The sequence below is a fragment of the Oryzias latipes genome, chromosome 1 (genome assembly GCF_053564925.1).
Source record: "Oryzias latipes strain Hd-rR chromosome 1, Olatipes_Hd-rR_3.1".
Taxonomy (NCBI): Eukaryota; Metazoa; Chordata; class Actinopteri; order Beloniformes; family Adrianichthyidae; genus Oryzias; species Oryzias latipes.
The window spans coordinates 22,910,012-22,933,390 of record NC_136237.1 but is presented as its reverse complement, the minus strand read 5'-3'; the positions used below and the strand labels follow the sequence as shown (position 1 = coordinate 22,933,390).

Below are 23,379 nucleotides of genomic sequence, written 5' to 3'. Positions count from 1 at the left end.
GTAATGATGACTGGTTTGATACGATTTCACTCCCTGACACACATGTGGAGACACTCTGGAGACATTCATGCAGACACAGACAAAAACCTGCTGTGATGTAAGCAATATGACAACACGAGAGATTCTGTCCACAGCAGGGTTCACATGGTAGAAACAAATTTCCGTAGCATGACAAAAAAACAATTCTGTGAGCATTTCTCAAGTAGCTCTTTGGTCTTATCCCTCTGATGTGGTAGAATGATGGACAATTGTTAGTACTTTTTGGGCCACATGTCTGCCTTTTTTTTTTTCTTTTTGAGTGATAACATTTTAGAAATGGGTCAATTAAATTTTGGTTATTCAACTTTAAGTCTCTTTACACATTTTATGACTGCCTTCTTGTTCAGGGTCACAGGGGTCTGCTGAAGCCTGAACAGGTCATCAGCAGATCGCAAGCATCAGGCTGCTTCCATCTGTGCTCTTCTCGCTTTTGTAAGTCAACTGTGACAAAGGTCTTTCAATCAATTTTTGAAGTAAAGGACCTCTCACCAGTGAAAAGAAGTGTTAGCTTTAGCACCCTGTGTGTTTTCTCTAGTGATTGAAAGCCTGCAATAATTCTTGCAATGTTACTTTTTAAACTTATATTTTCCTAAGCCATCAGGAACATAAGGTATTTTCTGTATCACATAGTGAGGCGGGTGATGGTTGAAATGAATAGAAAATAAAAAGAAACATATGTGAGGACAACAAGAAGAAAAGCGTCTAACTAGTCGCATTCAAAGGATCTGATCTTTGGAAATTCAGATTTCAGGAGTCATTAGCTTGGTGTCTAAATCTGTTTTTGTTAGCCAATACTGACTTTTCATCAAACAAAACATTGTTGATTCTTTATTGAGTGATTTTTGTGCAAGTATCCCAAGTGCAACACTCACTATTATGAGCGTAAAACTTGGACCCTGAGCGAAAAAATTTAGTGTGCTCAAAAAAATTATTTTGCACTTGAAACAGAACAATGCACTTGAAACTCAAAAATACGTGCAAACAAAACTATTTTTGGTCTCAAAACAATCGCTGCAGAGAAATTCTCTCTTTTCTGTGCTGGAAACAGAGCAGGGCACCGCATTACAAAATTGCCACGAAAGTCAGACAATTACTGAAACGGACATGAAGGTTGATGCTGATTGGTCAGAAATTCTTCCAATCTGCTTGTAGACTGGATCAGGTTTGTGCGCAATCACTTTAAGGATATTGTTCAATTCTTCCCGACATCTGAGGTACCTGTTTGTATCTACTTGTAATCTGCGAAAAATAAGGCAAAGTCCCTGTTTTGTTTTAATATCAAGAATGTCCAAAAATGAGATGTGGGGAGATGCGGCAAAACTGACACAGAGAGAAGCAGCACCACATGAGGCATCCAGATCCAAACTCTCAGCAATGGCTCCCTTGAGCCAGCAGACCTGGACAAAAAAAAAAAAAAAAACTCTTAAATAACAACCCCCTCTCCATCTCGGCATCTTTCTATGTTTCTGAAAACTTGGTCTGTGTCCACAATTGTTGCTCCTGAAATCTCCTTCTGGTAATGAAAGACAGGGGGCAAGACCACAGAGGGGTCTCTGGTGAAGAGTAAAATACCACAACGGGGTTTTGCAAAAAAGACAGATGTCTAAAACATTTGCAACATGCCAAGAAGACCGCTTTTTGTCTCTTCACTTTGTTTCTTGTAATCCCATATCTAGACATAGTGGTAGGAATTTATATTAACTTAGGCAGACCATGTTTTCAAACCACTCCCCTAGACACCCACGCATAAACAGGTAAATGCACACACACACCCCTCATCCATTCAGTGGGGGGACTCTGAGCTTCTATGTCGGCCAAGCCATAGCAGACATTTTTGTGGTGAAATCATTAAACACACGTGCAGCTCACTCTCTGTGGTCACTGGGGGTCGTGCTCCTCTGCCTTTAGCTGAATAAATCATAAAGTTTGCTGGAGGACCACACAAGAAGCAGGCCCAGTGCAGGCAGAGCATCCAGTCCATGCAGCCAGTGCAAAACACATGCACACGCACGGCCCTGGGCCTTGTTATTTTTCATAGAAACACCAACAATTAGGCAGAGATAGGGAGAGACAGAAAGTGGTGAAGATGCAAACCAGCACAAGAACACACACACACAAAAGGAAAAATTGAAATAAAAATATTTGGAAAAAAAAATCTTTGCTAAAAACAGTTAAAAGAATCTTTAATGCGTGTATTGTTGAATTAACAGAAAATAAAAACAAAGCAAGAATTCCTTTTCCATAAAGCTCAAGGCTCTAAAGCATCATAAAGGAGAGAAGTTCTCTCTCAGTCCCTCCCAGTGTCTGAAAAATCTCGCCAGACTGATCCTTCAGATAAAACGTTGTTACAAGAGGAGGAAACTCTGTCTTGTCTGAGGATCACATACCGTCTGGGTCCAAATTTGCAGGATGTACCAGTAAATACCATACATTGCTCAAATACAAAACAGAAAGGGTCAGAAATTTCTGTTTGGGTAGACTTCAGTCACTATATCATTTTGAGAGACACCCCTTCTGTATAACACATGTATAAATAAGCAGAAATTAGCACACTGACATATTTTGAAAGTTCATGAATAATCAGATTAGTAAAATGGCACAACCTTATTTGTTCAACACTTCTTTGCAACTGCACCAAATATGAAGGTTAATATTTTCATTTTAGCTAATTTAATCAACAACAAAAACACTAGAATGTCAAAATGATCAAAAACATTCAAACAACATATTTTGTACTATGTCTGTAATATTTAATTATCAACCACGACAGATGGTTTTTCGATTCCTCTTTTTCAAAAAATGTCTTCAGACAGAACGTTACAGGTTTTCCGCTCCATTGTTGTTTTAAACCCCCCAGATTTGGGAGCTCCAAAATATTATTTTTTCCAAAGTTGCCGCAATGTCTCCATTAAAAAGGAATTTATGGGATATCACCTATGTGTGCTTTTTAAAAAGATGAATGTCAGCTGAGCGCATGCAAGAGCGAATGTGTTTGCGTTGCAACCCACCTGCAGAACTGTGGATTTAAAGTTGCTTAGGATAAATCAATCACGCCACTTAAGTTTCCAATTTTTTTTTTATTAATTAGCAGCAAGAGTTTTAGTTATTTGTATCATAAATGATTCACCAAAACTCTCAAAGTTGACTTCTTGCACAACCCACATGTTGTTTGGCCTCAGTCAAGAGCTATAAAGCTCCTCAACTTGACGTTTTATAAACTGCTGAACCACAACATCACTCACAACCGCAACTGTCAGGCTTATTCAGGTAATGGTTTATAGGTCTGAATGTTGTGGCCATTTGACACTACCCAGGGTTTTTTTTTTTTATCACCAAAACAGGGGACAAAACCCATGACAGTATTTCTATTGGTTTTCCACAGATTCCAATACAAAATCAGCAATTCTGAGGCAAGATCCACATTATATGAAAGCTCTGACTTTTGAAATGAAGCAAAAATATTTTGAGCTAAAAAAAAAAGTAAGACACTGGGATTAGATATACTTATATATAAAGTCCACACATAATGGGGAAATAGGGGATATTAACACTATTCATAATATTACTTAGTAGCAACAGTTGTGGATTTTTAATTTTTTGGGTAAAGTGCCACCTCTAAGGACAGTTCACCATCCAGAACCCAACATATAGCTGTCCAAGCATTTTTGCACCTGCAGAAACTCACCATTGAGTTCAAATGGGAAATTACCATGATAGTTGTGGAAGCCAAAATCTCCCACTTTCAGATCAAATACTAGGCAAGCTGCATGGGACCTTTGTTAGTCAAGAGGTCAATGCCAGTAACAAACACAATGAGAATTAAATGTGTCAAAAGTAAGAACTTAGAGCATACTAAGACAGTTCTAAACTTTCATCAGACAGTTTAAGATTAGACTGCAAGGACATAAGTGTCATTAGCTCTTCAAGAAAGAAAAGAAAATATTTCAATAACTTGAAAACAATTTCCAATAATGGCCACTCTATATCAAAACTGTTAAACTTTGAAGGACAAAAAAATTCCTTACTTCAAATAATTGCACTTTTGGCAAGAGGGCAACAATTTTTCCAAGACTCCAGGATGGTAAATTTGCCCCAACTCAAAATGCAGAAGACACACTGCTGGCATTATATTCATCATATTTCACTCCTGACCTTTTTGTTTTTTATGAACTACTGCATAATCTACTTAAATGAATGACTTGCCAGCTATCCAAGGAACCATGGCTCAATTTAAAGCATGCACCCACCACTCCTTCAACATCTAAAGCACAGTTGTGAAAGAAAATCCTAGTGCTTATGATACCATGAAAGTATTGACCCCTTTCTTGATTATTTTATCATACATATCCCCCTGGCCATTTGTAGAGAAAGTAATTGGTCCCTTATATCAGTGGTCCCCAACCTTTTTTAAGTCACTAACTCGATTAATTTTAGACAATATTTTTACGGACTGGCCTGTACAACGTTTCTTCTTTTGTTTAGCCTCCAATTTCCTTAACTATTGAGAGGAAAGTTTATCATTATCCTCTGTAAAATATCTGCAGCTGGTTTGAACTTAATTTGTACATTAGATTTCATGTAGGAACCAATCGGGGGACAGTCTACCAGCTGTCCCCGACTTACCTCTTCCTTATATAATAATCTCTTTTTAGGGTCATGTGTGTGTGCGGGGATGGCTCATCAGCATGGGATGCACCTTGGGGAGAGGAGCTACTTGGCAGTGGTCCCCTACTGAAATTGGGTCCCTCCCCTCTCAGACTTATAGGACCCTCAGCGCCTTACCCGCCAATTTTAACTTCACCCTTTAGTACACACCGTTTACCCCACAAAAATACACGCACACACAAACGCTCACAAACACACATACATTACACAAGGAAGATGGGACCTCTGATCCTCTGTCCCCTACCCCATCCCTGACAGAGGGGGAAAAGGCCCTCAGCAACAGCGGCTGTGTCCCTCAGGTGCTGGCTTCTTGGGCCCATGTTTGTCATTTTAAACATGTTTTAACCAAGTCAACCTGCTAGTTAAAGTCAGTAGTAACATAAACAACTTGAAAAAACTAACATCACTGTTGTTTTAGATCATTGAACAACAAATCCTGAAAAATGTCTCCACAGTTTTTCCATCCTCAAAGTTCTGACACACTTTACGTTCTTAAACATTGCATATTGGTGCAAATCCATCTTCACTTCAGAAGCCTCTGGAGTTACATTAACTGCAACGACGGTTAAAGAATTACTGTAATTAAAAGAATGTAATCACTGGAGCTAAAGCTCAGGTGTTAAGGCAATTTAGATTTTCAGAACATATGTCAATAAGAGGACCTTCAGTCTCATTTTTTCAACTAAAAAAAACACTCGATAGTCTGTTCTGTTCCCTAACCCCCGCAAATATGGGGTTAATACTGTAATGAGACACTATAGGATAAAAAATTACACATGTAATCAAATACAAATGCTCACCACCATGAAGATTTGTTCCACCAAGTCTCTGTGAATGTCAGACTACTTTGTGCCTTTTTTTCGGTGTAGCTTCAATGCAGTGGGCTTCTAAATGAAATCTGTTGCTAATTTGTGATTCATATGTAATGCTTACATTGTTTTTTATGTAAGTAGCATTGCAGCACACAAAATTTGGCAATTTCCAGAACAAAGCATGAGAGGAATGGATCCCCTTTAGTCCTAGAAAGTTTTTGTGTGCAGTTCCAATGAAAAGTCTATGTAAAGGTGGAATATGCACATTTCAGGCTTCCATGTTCAAAACTCTCATGTTAACGCATAGCTATGAACGCTTGTAAGTCAGTTTTTGGGCTTAAAATGCACAGCCATTGAACACGCATCAAAAGTTAAACCAGTTGAAGTTTGGCCAATAAGGAACTTGGATTTCATAGTGATAAAATAGATTAACTTTATTGCATAATACAAAACATTCAAAAGACCCCCCCCCCCCATAGGAAGCAGACGGATGACTTATGGGTATCGTTTTCTCAAAACAACCATTTGAAGATTGATCATGTAGAATTAATTAATAATTGTGGTTTGTGCCCAGCCAGAATTCTATACACCAACCCCTTTCATATTTCAGAATAGAGCTGTGAAAGTAAAAGCCTGGAGTCCAATTTATGAGATTTGCACCACTCGACACTTCACACCGAGCGGCAGTCTAGTGTGAACACAGCAGGCTAACAGCCCATTTAAAAATGCCAGTTTGGCGCATTCTTGAACACAGATCACATGCCTGGTGTGTACATTGCATCAGGGAAGCAGGATTTCCACAACCCACTCACAATATCTCACAATGACATTGCACACATGAGAAAATGTGTGTGTTGCATTTGTCTGTTGTTCAGCCAGGAAAACCTCTCCAACCAGCACTGTTAACTCTTTGACAACATGTGAGAAAGTTATTATTTCATAATAAGTTATTCATGGTTGTTTTTTCATTCGCCGATCTGGTACTCTCACACGGTCCTGTGCAGGGTCTCTGGGGTTGCCACAACCTGTCTTATCCACTTAAGAGCAAAAGCAGGGTACACCTTAAATAGTTTGCCAGGGCCACACACCCCTAAGGGACAATTTAGAGTAATTTATTAACCTATGAAGCATGAAGTCTGCAGGAAGGTGCCAGAAGAAAACCCAAGCATACATAGTAAAACATGCAAACTCCACTCAAAATGATCAAGCTGGGATTTGAACCACAGCCTTCTCACTATAAGGCAACATCACTCTACTGTACAGCTCTGCAAGCTTTTTTTGTTGTTGCTTTTAAGCAAACTCAAGTTTCTGACGTTGTATAGATCATTTCCTTGTCATACATGTTCTCACACTTTTGGTTGCAGTAAGTTTTTTTACACGAAAACTATTCTTTGTTCAAAATATAACAAAATTTACTGAATATACTGGTGAAAACAGGTCCTGCACCCTGTTTGTCAGTGTAATCATGGGTAAATGGACATTATCTGGCCAATTAAATGCAGGAAAAGTGATCCATAAAAGCTCACCCACTTTGAGTGCGATTTTTTAGACTGATTACAGTGGTCTTTAACCAAAGTACTACCACTATGAGTTATGTACACTTTGCAAATAGAGTCAAAACATGTTTGGTGGACTAAAAGACTAAAAGTTTTGTGGTATCTGCTCTGCAATTTCCCCAGCCCTGCCGCCATCAAGTTGATTTTTGCTCATATGACACCTTTTGTAGAGCTATAAATCATATGCTTACAAAGTTTTTACTAATTCTTATATCAAAATGTAGAGCTTCATCCTGTACTTTTTGAATCCCCCACTCAGATCCTCTTTTAAACTTTTGTTAAAGTATTCCCAGTGGTCTTTTAATAATGACTATTAACATAGTTTCTGCAGAGCGGGAGGAGTTGATAAGAAATTTGCCTCTGAATTGCAGGAAGGACCATTGGCGCAGAGTGAGTTTGCGCTGATTTCCCATCATCCCTTTGTTCACACTCTCTCCCACTGGTTTACAGCCCTTACAACTCCAAGCTAACATTAGCAGTGCAACAAAAATGGTAAGTAAAATAGGAGCTATCCAGCCATACAGTTTTGAGCCAGATGCCAGCTCAGAACAAAGACGTTAATAGATCTATTTGTCTGCAAGTGGAGGATTTAGAATTAGCAGGGAACTTGTGGCCTGTCGATTGTAGTTTATAAGTAACAACTGCAACTTTTTTTAAATGGCATTATTTTGTCTGCTTTGGATTTAACATAATTTGAATACAGAAATATTTAGATTTACAGTTTTAATCTTAATTTTCTTTGTATCTGTCCTCCATCATTAGAAAAATGCATGTAGAACATGTTAAAAACACCCAAAAACACGATTTCATGGAAGTGGGTCTTAAATGACTATTGTTTTGGGGGTTGTTTGTTTCTGTTATTTCTAAGAATCAGCCCTATGACTTACAGGCATGCAACAACACACTTGACCAAAGAACAGTAACAAACCAAACCAAACAAACCAGCATTTTTTTGCCACCCACTGACTTCAAACCCCTAAAAGGTCAAGGTATAAGGAAGTTACTCAAAAATTAGGGTTAACAGAGGTATAATGATTTTTTATAGTTCAATAACTAGTCAGTCATCTAATGCTAAAGATGCATGCTACAATGTAAATACACTACCTCTAAATTCATCCAACTGGTGTAAATTATTCTAAGGAAAAGAGTAAAATTTTTCAACCACAGACTTAAGCAGATGTAATCTTACATTAAACTGCAAAAACAAATGTTGTGACTTCGAAAATTATTTAAAAACATTTTTTTCTATTTATTAAATTGATTATTTAGGCTTGCTGACACTTCATATCGTAAAAACTTTGAACAAAAGATTCAGGACTACATTAGTATAACAATGATCCCTTTCTGTTGTGTCCATTAAATCAAAGTTGACAAAAGGTTTTGTTTTTAGAGTTGAAGTCCCTGCTGTTTTACTTTGTTGTCTTCACGTCCTCATTTTCTTTGACCTAAGTCATATCAAAATATGTGGGGGGTTTCATGTCTGTCATAATGGGAAATGTAGGTGGCAGAGCAGTGAGGGGAGGACGGTGAGGGTAAGTGTGGAGATTGAAATCCTACTCTCACCTTTGACGGTGGCTTCGGCACCTTTCAACCTCAACCCGCACGTTTCTGAGTGAACTTTGGCCCCCACCACACCAGTGGAACTGGGCACCTCTTTGAGTCAAACACACGCATGCATACACGCAAACATTATTTCTCAGTCACCCTCAGGCTTTCAGTCTTGCAGCTATTACCTGGAGATTGTATCAGTGTCAGTTTGCAGGGGATTCTTGCTCCCTGGGGTAAAACACAGAGGGCAGGCGCCTGATCTTCTGTGAAATGTTAATGTGGAACAAAACAGACTGAAACTCAAGAGTGTAATGATATGTGCAGCTAGGCTCATTGGTCAAGAATTTCTTATCTCCTTGGGTATCAATTAGCATGCATCCAAGCACAAAAGTCATCAGTCAGCTCTGAATCCTTAGTTTTTTAGGTTCACACTAAGGGTTTTCCGGCTGGATCAGTAAAGTATTGTTTGGATGCTATCATTAAAAGGAGACAAAATCTCTTATTCAAGCTCATTTATGTGCGTCTACTATTATGGCAGAGGAATGCAGTTTGATGCAACATAGAAGTTCAGAAGCCAGTGATCTGGAAATGGCTCTCTTTGTTGAGAATTTAGTTTATCTGTCCCTTAATTGCACATTGTTAAACTGTCTCTTTAGGCTTCTTACTCTCCCAAGTGGCCAATGTGACCATCTGGACCCTGCAAAGATCTGAGCAGGAAGTTATGCGAGACGTCAGAGGATAGGAACTCTGATAATAGATACTTATCCTCACATGCAGCTGGCTGATTCTTTGACATTATTCTCATTTCCTAAAATATTTTTTTGTTTCTCCCAGTGTTGTAAAAACAGTAATATTTCTGATAAAAAAAGAAGATCTAAGACACATTTTATGCTAAGTTTTTGGGGGCATGTTCTATGAGATTAACACTGACTCCTAACTTTGGGGCAATGTTTTGCTGGTTAAAAATCCTCTTTCAGAGCAGGTAAATTAACCACGCACATATGTCTGTGCACATTAGCATTTGTCAGCATCTGCTGCATTTTTTGCACATACACAAGCCAAAAAGCATGACAACTATCAAGTAACATATTCTCGACATTTCAAGAATTGGAGGTGGGGTTCTTTGTCAATCTTCATTAATGTGCTCCAGACCTTTAACAATAAACCACTCTGTTAACACTGGAGCAGGTGGCCGGCAGTCACTTACCATCTGAGTCACATGGTGGAATTATTTGAGACGAATGTGATTACATCCTGTATTCCTTAGTATACAGTAAGCTGAATTGAAAAAAAAGAAAGAAATCATAATAAGGCACGGAGGTCTGAGGAGAGTCAGCCTTCACAGGGTGCCCACTTAGCACAGATCTCTCCTTTATACTCTTGTTTATTATGGTCACGAGTAATCCATGCTTTTGTACATTGTATCAGAGCTGCCATATGTCAACATCTTCCTGGAGGTTTGTGGGGTTCTAAACAACAGATAAGGTGAACTAAACTAACTGTGTAAACTTTATAAAACATTGCTCAGCAAAACCATAATTATTTACCAGAGCAGAGCACGAGAATATTTTCAGCTTGGAAGGGGACATTTCTTTCCTTTTTGTTCCTAAAGGTTTTTTCCTAAATGCACTCAAATTTTCCCTGCATAGAGAACACAAAGGCTTGTGTATGTCAATTTTTGTTTTAATGATGTAATGAACATTTCTGCAATATGCGGTCTACCTTTCTGTGGGCCACATGGAAAAAAAAAAAGAAAAAAGAAAACGGTGGCAAAAGAGGTTGTTGGTGAGAAGAGGGGGGTTATTTTTGTGAGCACCCCTACAATGCTCCACCTGTGCCTCAGTCATACCCCAGAGGACCACCCACTTAGGCAGAGAGAGGGCAGTCGAGAATCCCTATAACCTCTTTGGGTGGGCAATAAGTTCTTACGCGGAAGTAGAGTGTTTTAAGCAACTGAAAGACTCAGGGGGGATGACTTCCCGCAAAAACTGTCACAACACCACCAAAGAAAAACAAGTGCTCAGGGCCCTACATGACAGAAATCTAAAAGTACAGTAACAAAAAAACATTTTTATACTGACCTAAAAGGTACACATATATCTCAATACTTACATTACTCATGTATGCACAAGAAAACGTGCTGTAAACAGCAAAACTTAAATGAACCCTAATAAGCTCCAAGAAAGCAATTTTCTTTCTTATTGTCACTGTTATTAGGCATGAATTTCAAGAAGATAACTGTAAACAAGAGTTGTCATTTATAATATGCTAAGGTTTACATAAATCTTGAGATAATCTTATCAGAGTGTGCTCCAGGTTGACAGACAGAAAAAGCAGAATACAAAACATTTAATGAATACGTCACATTGGACAACTCCTATAAACATTTAATGTTATTACTTTATAGGAAGATGATAGTGATTTCAGAAGACCTAAAGTTTTTGTTGTGACTGGACTATGTGAAGCTGTTTTTATGCATGTTCTTTGATAAAATCTGTCTAACGTGTCTTTCTGAAATTGCCATTTTCCTCCTATGGCTTAACTATGTCTCAGTCATTCTCCAGCCTTAAAACTGTGAAACCTTTGGAGGACTGTGGCTGTCCATATCAGCTACATAGTGAGTGGACATAAAAAGCACACACTGGTCATTTGCAAGTGATGCATGGTGTACCTTCGTATTTATAAATGAGAGACACAGCATGAATCATTAGGGATTACATTGTATTTGACAGAAGGTAACTCTGGCTTTCATAAGAGCCATCTATTATGGTAGGGTACACAGAAGAACATTGGATTTTGTTTGCTTGTATCATCCACATGTCTATACAAGTGATTGATGGCTGAAGAAAAAGGTGAAGGCCTCCTCCCTGGTGGTCTGCCTGGGCTTTTAGCCACTGTGCAATGACCGCTGCTGCTGCTATCCCTGACCCACATTACCACATCATTGACACTAAACCGACCGCCAATCTTCCGCTGGCTCATTGCCTTTGGCACAGACGCTTCTGGAACTGTTTAGGTTATAACTCAGCCTCATAATGAAGACTGAACTATAATGAAGGGGAACACTGTGTCCACAAACTACAAGATAAGGTTTGTTTGTCTATTATTATTGTCAAGCTGACTTATACTTTTCTCCGTTAAAAAAAAATCCTGGCATATCGCCGCACAAGCCAACACTGTGGTGCATGTGTTAAGTGGCAAACACGGGGAGGATAAAACAGTTCAGGAACACTATCCGATGTTCAAATAAACAGATATGTGTGGGGTCTGAAGAACAAACACACATTCATTAGATGTCTCTGTGCCTCTGGACCGGTACTGTTTGAGAAGTAATGCACACACATTCACATACACACATATATTTACATATAGCTATTTATTTACACATACACGCACACATAAAATCGCATGCTCAGTCTCCATTACTCCATCTTTTTATCGCTCATTCTCTCACACAGTCCAGGCAACCCCCAATTAGACAATCAAACAACTCTACTGACCCTTAGCTTCTCTGGGATTTGGAGTTTACACCCGAACATGGGCCGCCCACCCCTGTTTACCCAAGAAACCTGACTGATGGATTGTATTGTTTGGCCTTTCACAGCTTTAATTGGCTCAGTTGTATAGGTTAGAGCCCTGGATATATTTTGCAGGCCCCAAACATGCCACATATGGCCTCTAGGTCAATGACACTCATATCTGTCTAAGGGCCCTTAATGGTAAAAGGGTCAGTTGCTCACTAATGACATTAGTTGATGAAGTTGACTTCATTACCTTGGCCCTGTTTTATCTTGCTGCTTCTGAACAGAAAGATGCAGAATTCAGTGTACTTTCTGACCACCTCAAACACCGTGTAAATATTTAGCTAGAACTTCAGACTGTGAAACAAAACCATTCCAAACAACTTGCTAAACAACTACCACTTGCGTCATCTCAGCACTGTGCTGCCTTTTTTCATTTAACCATCTTCTTTTGTGTCTTTGGTTATGAAACGATGTGAAATAATTTGTTTTAAGGTCAAAATGAATGAACAATTTGTGCATTTTAAGTCTTATACTACAAAACAAGCAAAAATGCCTTAGAAAACTTTTAGGCCATGCTATAAAAAATGTCTAGTTGATTGGCTTTCTGTTTCTTCCACACTTAGTATCTAAACCAAATGACCAGATCAGTTATATAAAGTAAAGCCTAAAGAAAATTACCTTTAATGTATTTCCTTAATAAGCTAACAAATTACCCTGAAAATTTGTTGATCAATCCTAAGCCCCAGAGAGCACAGTAGAGGTATCAATGACTGTCACAAAAATGATGAAACAAAACTCAAAAATTTCATCAGGAGGTATGTTAGTGCTCAAAACTTTCTTTAAAAGGCATTTAGGACATATTGATGACACACACTCTGACTGCCTCTGACTTAATTACGGTAGCTTTTTTATCATTATGTAGTGTTGTGTTCTAAAAAAATGTTGAAATTGAACAAAATCAATAGCACATTTGGTTTTCCAAGTGTTGTAAATAGGTGTAATTTCTTTGTGAAAAAGTGGTTCCATGTCTGTTGGCGGATTTAAATATGGAGATAATTCATTTCGGTTTGCAAATGAGCACCCATTCAACGCACAGATCTCAGGAGGGTCATTAATATATTGTGTTTATACTGATACAGAAGTGGTTCACAAGGCCAACAGTCTGAACAAAATCTCCAGGCTTTACTATGGTCCTTCTTCTCAACTCATCCACAGGAACGCAAAGGAGGTTGGGTCTTGGAATCTTGGGTCTCTCCTTAGGCTCTGCCCTGTTGGAACATCTCCACAACACCTCCACTGGAAAACTGTATAGGAAGTTGGAAATCCCTGCATTTGAGTGCAAGCTATATTGGAAAGTAATTTGTTCATGTGGTGTACAAGATTAATAGATGTCTAAATCACTGGTTGCTAAGTATGCAACAAAGATGGTTAAAAACACATGTCACATCCGTCCTTGGCCTCTGGTGAGTTTGTCACGCTTTTGTAGGAAAACATTTCCTAAAGTACGGCTTAATTTTCTCCTATGGTTCTTTCTTAGTAAGAACTAAGAAAGTTCTTACTAAGCACAGTGATTTAAGGATGTCCAGAATGGAGTTGATCTTGGAAACCTCCCTGTTTATAATAAATCTAATTATTTCCCTTGTTTTTTTTTAATCTTTTTCAAATGGGAGCATGTGGTTCATTTGACACAACAGCAAAAAGTCAACAGTTTCCGTTGTCAGATCAGACTCATGGGTAGGGGCACGAAGCTGAGCAATTTGAAGCAGCTTTACAGACCACAGGAGGAACACAAGTATTGGAATGTGAAAAAAGGACTGGTGGGATTTGTAGCTGGTCTACCAACAAATTGAAATGTGTTTAAAAGCACAGTGATCAAAAACAAAAGTGCAATAAAAGGTATCTTAAATTAATCTGGAGTCAAACATCCTTTAATTCAAAGATACAAATTTACAAGAGCAGAATAATTTCCCATTGCAGGAAAAAATGAGGAAATGTTATATGGAATTCCAAATCCATCCATCCATCCATCTTCCTCCGCTTATCCGGGACCGGGTCATGGGGCAGCTGTCTAAGCAAAGATGGCCAGACTTTGCTCACCCCGGCCACTTCCTCCAGCTCTTCTGGGGGACCCCGAGGCGTTCCCAGGCCAGCCGAGAGACGTAGTCTCTCCAGCGTGTCCTGGGTCTTCCCCAGGGCCTTCGCCCAGTAGGACATGCCCGGAACACCTCTGCAGGGAGGCATCCGGACTAGATGCCCAACCACCTCTACTGGCTCCTCTCGATGCGGTTCTATTCCGAGCTATCCGCGGGTGACCGAGCTTCTCACCCTATCTCTGAGGGAGCGCCAGCAACCCTACGGAGGAAGCTCATTTAAGCCACTTGTATTGGGACCTTGTTCTTTCGGTCATGACCCACAGCTCGTGACCGTAGGTGACAAGTAAAAATCAAGGCCAGATTGGCGTCGCCGGGGCCCCCCTCTGGAGCCAGGCCTGGGTTTGGGGCTTGGAGGCGAGTGCCTGGTGACCGGGGCCCGGTCGGGCTCAGCCCGAAGGAGCAACATGGGACCACTCTTCCATGGGCCCACCACCCATAGGAGACCTCAAAAGGGGCCGGTGCTATGTGGTTTGTGTGGCAGTCGAAGGCGGGTGCCTCAGCGGCCCAAACCCTAGTCATGGAACTTGGCTTTTGGAATTCCAAATATGCAACATAAAACTACATATAAATAAAAATAAATAACAAAACAAAAAACTTTTTTGTAGTTTTGTATAAATTATGATATAAATACCTAATTTAACTTAAACTCTTTACTTTACCTTCTAATTTGAATTAAGAATTAAAAAAAATTATTTAATTGTTTTTTTTCTTATCCAGCAAATTCAGCCGAAATGTTCTATTTTCTGAACCTTTCTTTTTTTCATGTGCTCTCCCTTTATTTGTGTATTCTGAGACTTTTTCCAGATTTTCAGTTTAATTTGGTTTTTTTTGAACATCATGACCGTTTTTGTTGCTGTTTTTGTTTTACAGATGTCTTTTGCCCTTATTTTGCAAAATAGATTCATTTATTAACCATTCATTCAGCCTTTTTATGTGGTTTTATTTGGATTCTATCATGACCAAAACTGGAAAAAAAAAATTAAAAGATGGTGTAAACAGGGTTTAACTTCTGCACCACTTATCCTTCTATTATATCATAAAAAATGCAGGCCAAACCAAAATGTAAAAAAACATGGCAGACAGTGATCTAATCAGATTGTACTGTTGTATCCAAATGAGCACACAAATATTTTGAGTATGCAGCACTTCTTAGCTTTTTTTTTTTTCAGTCTTTGAAAAGGCACGCAAGCCAAAGGTTGAGAGAGATGGTTTGGGGAAAAAAACTCTTGCCTAGACGCACAAGTGTTGAAATTCTGTGTGACTGGTGCACTGCAGAGCACAAATGATTTATGATCAATCTATACTCCAATTTGCTGGCTGTTTTTCCTCACTAGCGCTGTTGGCGTCAGTCGACTGACATCAGAATTCACGCAACTCTTTTGGTGGGCTAAAGGCACGCCACAGGAACACAAAGGCCCAGAATATTTAACATTGTAACATAAAACATGCCACATGCGTCAACGTCAGTGCCTGTGAAACCAAAACAACATAACTTTAAGACATATTTCCTAAGAAATATGGATTCCAGTTGTGAGATGATGTTGTCTTAGCATCCCATTTGTTTTTTATGTGGTTCTGTCATGCAGTAAATAGAAAGACGGCAATTTACAGCATGTTACTAAAAAGGCTGGATTTGTGAGTGCTGAAGTTCAACACCTGCCTATGCTGGCAACAATTCTTGTAATGACACTGCTGTTTATAATCATTTGATAAAATGTTGACTTAGCCCATAGTTGTGGTTCATGTGAAATAAAAATGGTTAAGATTAGAGGCTGCATGACTGTGTGGATAAAAAAGATGTGCAAGCATGGTCAATGCAGCTAAATTGTTCAATACCCAAACAACTCCTTCATCGTCTGGTTAAGGTTGTCCCATATGCAACAGCTACTTTAAGGATTTCTCTTATTTTGTGACTGAATCTTTTTGGGGTTAAACCTCTGGTCACTAGTTTTGAAGTTTCGCTGCCTTATTCCACTATCACCTCTTCATCCTCCAAGCATGGACTTGGTTACAGGTTCACACTCATGTGTGACATAGACCATTTGCTGTGATCTATAGCAGTGATGCCAAAAGACACCTTTAGAGACTGTCAGATGTTTAGGAATGGAATGACTCAGGAATGCTGTTGATTATTCATAAAGTACATTAAATGAAGTTAATTTTCAAGAGTAATTTCTTTAAATGCTTCCATGTACAGAATTCAGCCAGATTGCTCTTCTTGAATTCTCTCACACTCAAATTTCCCCTGACAAAGATTAAGGTGGTGCCGAGAAAAATATCCACTTTTTTGTGCATAACAACTCGAGTAAGTATACTTAAAGTCCTTGGTGGTCCAATACTGCTATCAGCATCTGGATTATAACATCATGGGCACTGCACTGACAAGGTTTTGTGTATTTGCAATTAACTTGAGATAAACTGGGGTTTTACACTGTCCTGATTCATGTTTTGATTCTTCAATTATTTACAAAAATGATTTTTCCCTCAAGAAAGTACAAACATCTCGCCTGTGTTTATGGTCATTGCCTTTAGTTAATTTGTTGTCTGGTTTGGATGACTGTTGGAGCAGAGGGGTATGATAATGATGCAGTGTTTATGTTTTTGAGTTCTTAGTAGTTAATAAGCCTGCAACTGTTTGCATATTTTGTACAGATTGCTCCGCGCACGAAGATATCGTTAGTTTGAGAGCGCATGAGACAAGCTGTCTGTCCATCTGTCAATGTGTTGGAGGGTTTGAAGAATGGGAAAGGGCGTACAGTGGCAGACAGGCCAGTGACCCCATTAGTCTGAGATGAACCCTGCTGAGAGGAGTCTGAAGGTACGATGCACGTAGGCAATCACACATGAAGCTTTAGTTATTGCCAAATTTTTTTCCACAAGATCCTCTTTCCCTGCAAATGATAGTTTTATTTCTCTGTGTATCTGAGATTCTCAATTTCATGTTGTTTTCTGTAATCAATTTTATTGTTTATAGAGACTAATTAAAGTCTTCCATGAGTTAGGCCAGCATGGAGACCACCATCTGACAAAAAGCTTAGACTGCTTCTAATGAAAACCTTAAGGCCATGAGGAGAAAAAAAAATCCCTGCTGCTATTAAGTGTTAGGTAATATAAAAAGAATAACAGTAAGACAGAACATAAATGTGCCAGAGGCATGAACAATGAAACATATTCATCTCACACTGACCTTAGAAAAACTGAGGCAGACACAAGAGGTGACAAAGCTGTCACTTTACATTTTTCAAACCACAAAACTTTAACCAAAAGACATACCAGGGCTACTATGAAGCTAATTCAAAAGAGACTAGGAGGAATTACATTTGAAGCAAAAAGATGAAAAATATGTTCCACACTTGACACTGTTTTTTAAAATACATAATTATGATATATGACCTAAATAACCAGTCAGGCAGAGTTTGCATACCATACATAGGATAGGGATGGATAAAAAGATCTCAAACTGTAAGGAAGTTATCACTTTTTTTACATAAAGAACTTTACAAGCAAGGATAAATTACTCTGACGAAAAGTCATTAAACATGTTTCCCTTTTTGGAAACCACAGGTTCTAGGAGCTTTTTCCATTGATGTTTTAAGACTGTAAATTCCATAAAAAGCATATGTTGCCATATTTTGCTGTGCATCTGATCTATCTTATTTAGTTAGAATTAATTAAATTCTTGTAGTTTATGTTTAGCTGGAAGAATTCTTTGGATAAAATGCTTGCAACTAGAGAAAAACATGGTTTTGTTTTATTTACAAAGCATGAACAATTATGAATGTAGACAATGTATTTAAAATGAAGGAGGGTGGTGCCTATACTTACAAGAAAAAAAAGAACTCCCAAAACAAATATATAAAACGAGGACAGAAAAGTGTTTTTGGAGTTTCTTCTTAACAAACCTACAATGGATTGACAATTAATCCCACTGGTTAGGTCTAATTTACCAACGACTCCAGTGTATGGACAAAGACTTGCAGGTGCACAGTTGTTTTTGCACCCCCCTCTGTCAGGTTTGTTCAGATGCCTTGAGTTGAAAGAGCTCTCAGCAGCTCCGGCCTACCTGATGGTGAGATTGAGAGGCCAAATAGGAACAGATGGGTCGAGGGCTGCAGGATACTGGGACTGAAGGAGAAGGAAGGAAGGCAGAGAGAATGGACTGTTAGGGACCACCATCACTGCTGCCCACACCAGGCTACATTTACCACCAGCTGCCTGCCCCCATCCCCTCTCACCAAATCATTTTCAGTGCAGCGATTCTTGACTGTAATGAATCTGCAATTTGCACACATATGTACAGTGCCTAACATGGTACTGCTTTGGGATCTGTTTGACCCCCCCCCAATGGAAACATTTACAAACAAGTGACCACAAAGAGTCATCCATCTGCATGGAAACCTCTTGCGTCCCTTTGGGGAATTTGTGTTTCTCCATTACAAGAGAGGACAGAAATGGTTAAAACTCCTTCTAAAGCATTAGGTGAGTACTAACAAAGAGCTATTTCCAACTCTGTTGTTCTCCTTTTCATTCCATTGAGAAATCAAAGTAAGCATTAATGTAGATCTGAAAAGGAAGACAATTATTACAATCCATTCTACATTTGCATACTCAAGATCAGCTTCAACAGTTGGACTCACTCTAGGGGTGTAACGATTAATTTATTTATCCAATCAGATCAATCTGTCTGAAGCTGTTAATCAAATTAAATCCAATCAACCTATACCATTAAAAATGGTTTCAAAATGAAATAAATTGATCTATAATTGATCTTGGAAAATACCATTTGCATTGAGGTATGGTAGGTTCATTTTACTATAACGTAAAAATGAAAAGTGCATCACAGCAGACAACATACACGTGATTGCAGCAAAAACTGATCATTCCAGGCCAACGTGTGGAAACCCTTTGAATTTAAGACATGTGACCATGCAGTGTGCTAGAATGTTCTAATAATGTTCCGCTTGTATTATTTTCATGTGGAAAATCAACAGTGGGCTGAACTTTATGAAATTAAAATGTGAATGGATTTAATATGAATTCTTTTTTACTTGTGTGTTTGTTCACATATTTAATTTACACTTGATTATCTTGCAAGAAATACAAGGAATCTGGAAAACTGTCTGAGTCACATTGGTTGCATTTTGGCTAAAGATGTCCCGGATCGGTTTTAGGTCAGTGAATCGGATCGTTCAAAATGAACTAAAATCGACTATGAATCGCAGCCGCAACCACAAGTTATGATATGTATCGAATCACTGTTAAAATGAACCATTATACTCCTCACTCCTCTTTGTGCAACTTGGTGTGTGCTATGCAACTGCACTAAGAAGCCCTGGGTGGCTTTACTTTCTCGTGTCATGTGTATACGTAAGCCAAACAAGGCCTAAGGACACTCCTGGGTGGTGCAGAGTGAGGAAAGTAAAGGAAGCCGTAGGTGAGGTAGTGTGGTCTGGTGGCTGAAGGACATGATTTAAAAGCTGTTGATGCTGGGCAGACAGCCCAGGCTCAGTCACTGCCTCACTGTGGATGACGCTGCATAAGTCACTACACTTAAAATGTCCTCATGTGTTTAGATCTGCTCAAGTGGAAATCAGCCATTCTCACACAGCTGGAACTAGCTACTGAATTTGATCTTTTGGTGTCTTGCTTGCTTTTCCCTGAAGTCTGAAGAAATAGATGAGGGGGAGACTATTAATGACTTTTGTGAGCACTTTCAGAGGCATTACGACAAACACCTGCCAAAGCATGGTTTAAAAAAAAAAAGTGAGAGTGTTGATACAATGCTGCCGTGTGCAGCTAAGTGAAGGATACCTGCCATCAAAGTAAAGTACAGTAAATGCTGTTAGCAATTAATTGGCTGATATCAATGAATTTCTTTTACTGATAAAGCCAGTAACATTTTCAAGTAATTTGCACATTAATAATGTAAACAAATACATAACAGTATTTTTCACTCAATTTTCTTGAAGGAAAAAAAACTTTTTGCACATTTGCAAAGTTGTTTATTTTTACAATTCATTTGTCATTCAAATTAAAGATCTGCTTCGTTACTTTTGGAAGCATTCCATTTAGAATTTTCTTAGATTATTTAGAAAAATATTTCATGTTTTGTGACTTTAACATAAACAACAACATTTTTTTCTGGAACTAGTCCTGTCCAACAACTGAGCAGACAAATGGAACTGAACTCGTGTGTTGGACACACACACACACACACACACACACACACACACACATATATATATATATATATAATAAAAGGAGGGGTGATATAGAAGAAAAAGAGAGAGAGGAGGGGGAAGCTTGTATCCCCAAATAGCAACCTTTCCAAATTATAAAAAAAATATCCGATAATAGCTTTCTCACCATGACATTGTCTTACTTTCAAATTTGGATTATACTCTTTAGTCTTGCAGCTCAGCTGACAAGCCCTGCTGAACCCGCACTTTAGCTTTGACCATCAAACACAACTTGAGGTAGAGTGTACTTTCAACATCTGCTCAGTTGAGGAAATAATGGGTGTAGCACTGAGGGCTCATGGAGCTACAGAAAAATACTGTTGATGGCTATGTGGTTACTGGAAACAAACCACCATCCTTTGGGACATCCTTGCACAGGAGAGAGCATGGGGAATTACCCAGAAATAAGATTGAAACAGGTAATATCATAAATGAAAACAAAAGAGTACTTATTGATAATCATCTTCATATCCTCTTTAAAACGGGTTGAAATATAAAGACAGGTTTTCTAGTTTAGAGTGCTTTAAGCAAATGTCTTCATTTATAAACTGAATTTGTTTGTCAGTCCTTCCTCGCAGATGTATTCCAATCTGTACTCCACAGCTGCATCCCATATGATACCACTCTTCAACAATGCAGTTATGTTCTTTTCTGTACATGGGGGCTCTGTTTGTGGGCATAGTGGTGATGGTGTCAGATTGTTTCCCTTCCTATTCCACCTCAGTTCGGTTTACAAAATCCTATGCAGCCAAGCTATATGTGATCCTGAAACGCCTCCAGCTGTGCAATGCAAAGAATGTGAGGGTGGCAGGGTCAGATCTGGCAGAATCCAGCCACAGTTTCACTACCCGCAGTCATTTCCATAATTGCTTACAATCAAATCAGCAATTCCTGGATTCCACGTCCTCCAGATTCCTGTAGATAAGATGAGAAAAGGGATCGGGTGAGATCTACAGATCCCCAAGATCAGGTGACGTCTGCCTGATTTCACATTATCATAAAGCATGTGATGTGTTGCAGAATAAAACAAAAAACATAGCATGTCTCAAGTGATAAATTACGTGAGAATTAATTGACTTTTGTGTAAAGTTTAGAGTACGTCCGTCTACTGTAACTATGTTAAAGCATTTATTGGTTCAATAAATATAATGTAGTCTCTTTTTCTTTGCAAAAACAATTAAATTACAAAAAAAAAACCTAAAACAATAAAAAAGCTTTAAGAGTTCTCTGATAATACAAATAGTAGCCTTTTGTTGAATTGAACTGAATTTGACTTGCGACTTTGTTGTCAAAGCTGGCCTAAAGTACAACACACCTGTTTTTAGCTGCCGTAAAAATATAGAATGGAAACCTATGCAAACTGAAATATAATAGAACACACTTATTCAATAATATTATTTTATTTTCTATAAACTGTTCCAACACCGGGATTTCTAGCGTGTGTGTGGGTCCTTTCACCGCATTGACAGGTAACTGTTTACCTCTTCGTGGACGCGACTGGAGCCCGACGCGCGCTCCCGCGAGGTAATACGTCATCGCGCTCGCCCCGCTTCTCGCGCGATGGTTAAAAAGAAGGAGGAAAGAGCACGGGAAAACATGTGAGCGCTCTGAGGACTTTAGTGAGAGGCAACTTTTTATTTTCATAGTTGTTTAGTCCCGTGCACGAACAAACTGCTCAAAGGGAATAACATTTGAAAGGAACATCAAGCTGTTTTGTTTTTGACTTTTTTTTTTTTTTAATTAAGGATATATTGGTTTCTTTTAAAATATTTCTTGTGTTTTTAATATTTGATCAACATTTGGGGGGGAATTAGGATAATTTATGTTTTTGCATCAGTCTTCAGTACATTAGGTGTGGGCAGTCGTGTAAACAATTACAAATATATTTTTTATCACATTTTTATTCCGCTTATAAAAACTAAAATACATTTTGTGAGCTTTTTTTTTTGTGCTATTTTTTTCTTAAACATTTGATGCTTTGCTGAAATTATGAAGCATTTGCAGTTTGTGCTCGTCTTGGTCGTGGCTGTAAACGTTTGGGAATGTGGGGACGCAAAGTTCGGCGAGAAAGGAGAAATAATAAGCCCCAGGCGTAGAAGATGTTATGACGGGAGTTTGCCCAAGCGGCTGAAGAAAAGGGAGCGGAAAGTACTGCATGACGGCGGCAGCAGCAGCAGCAACAGCGGAGAACTTTGCCACATGTTGTATTCCCGTGTGTCCTGTTGTCCCACCAGGAGAGCTGCCTATCAGATTCTGCACCGTATGGATGCCAGGGTAGGTTGAAATTCAGTTACCACGCTGTTTTCTCCTCCCAGAAAATGATCTTAGATGGTGTAATTCACATTAATGTCTTCTTGTGTCAGCTATATGTCGAAATGAGCAAGTGAAGGGAAAGTACAGAATTTTTAGGGGGAACATTTTTGCCAGCAGTTTTTGAATTGGGTCGATTTCTACGAATTTGCGACATTAGCGTTTACGTCCCCGCTAATTTATGACTGGATTTGATGTCGTGAGTTCCCGCTTTTGTACGTGCAGACCTGTGTGCTTCGTTTAGTTTACCTGACATTTAAAATTAGAAGAACGTCGAAGTTTCCTGGGTGAAACAGCGTTTCGTTACCAGGTGCATCACATACGAGTGCAGCCCTAATGCGGCGTGTCCAATGCGCTTCTGCGTTACCATGGCAATCAATAACCCGATTTACGTTACGTCCTGCAACAGTCGGCTACAAATGCCAGGAGAGAAAGCTGCTATACTGTTACGAAACCATTGAAACGTTTTGCTCCTAAGGTAGGATTTTGTTTTACCCTTATTCATTTCAAAATGTAACCACGCTACGTCCGAG

General features: G+C 38.9%; 2 protein-coding genes across 2 annotated transcripts in view; one reads left to right on the top strand and one right to left on the bottom strand.

Annotated features, from left to right (window-relative positions):
- LOC144994319 (uncharacterized) overlaps positions 1 to 23,176 on the bottom strand; it is a 79,720-nt gene extending 56,544 nt beyond the window's left edge. The window contains exons 1-3 of the mRNA XM_078951800.1: positions 23,096 to 23,176; positions 21,411 to 21,451; positions 18,361 to 18,422 (exon numbers count right to left, since the gene is read on the bottom strand). Of these exons, the coding sequence (XP_078807926.1) occupies positions 18,361 to 18,422; positions 21,411 to 21,451; positions 23,096 to 23,102 (110 nt within the window). The 5' untranslated portion in view covers positions 23,103 to 23,176. The remainder of the gene's footprint in view (positions 1 to 18,360; positions 18,423 to 21,410; positions 21,452 to 23,095) is intronic.
- The window catches only part of LOC101155746 (hedgehog-interacting protein), a 35,148-nt gene continuing 33,862 nt past the window's right edge, over positions 22,094 to 23,379 (top strand). Inside the window, exon 1 of the mRNA XM_023957598.2 lies at positions 22,094 to 22,810. Within this exon, the coding sequence (XP_023813366.1) occupies positions 22,526 to 22,810 (285 nt within the window). The 5' untranslated portion in view covers positions 22,094 to 22,525. The remainder of the gene's footprint in view (positions 22,811 to 23,379) is intronic.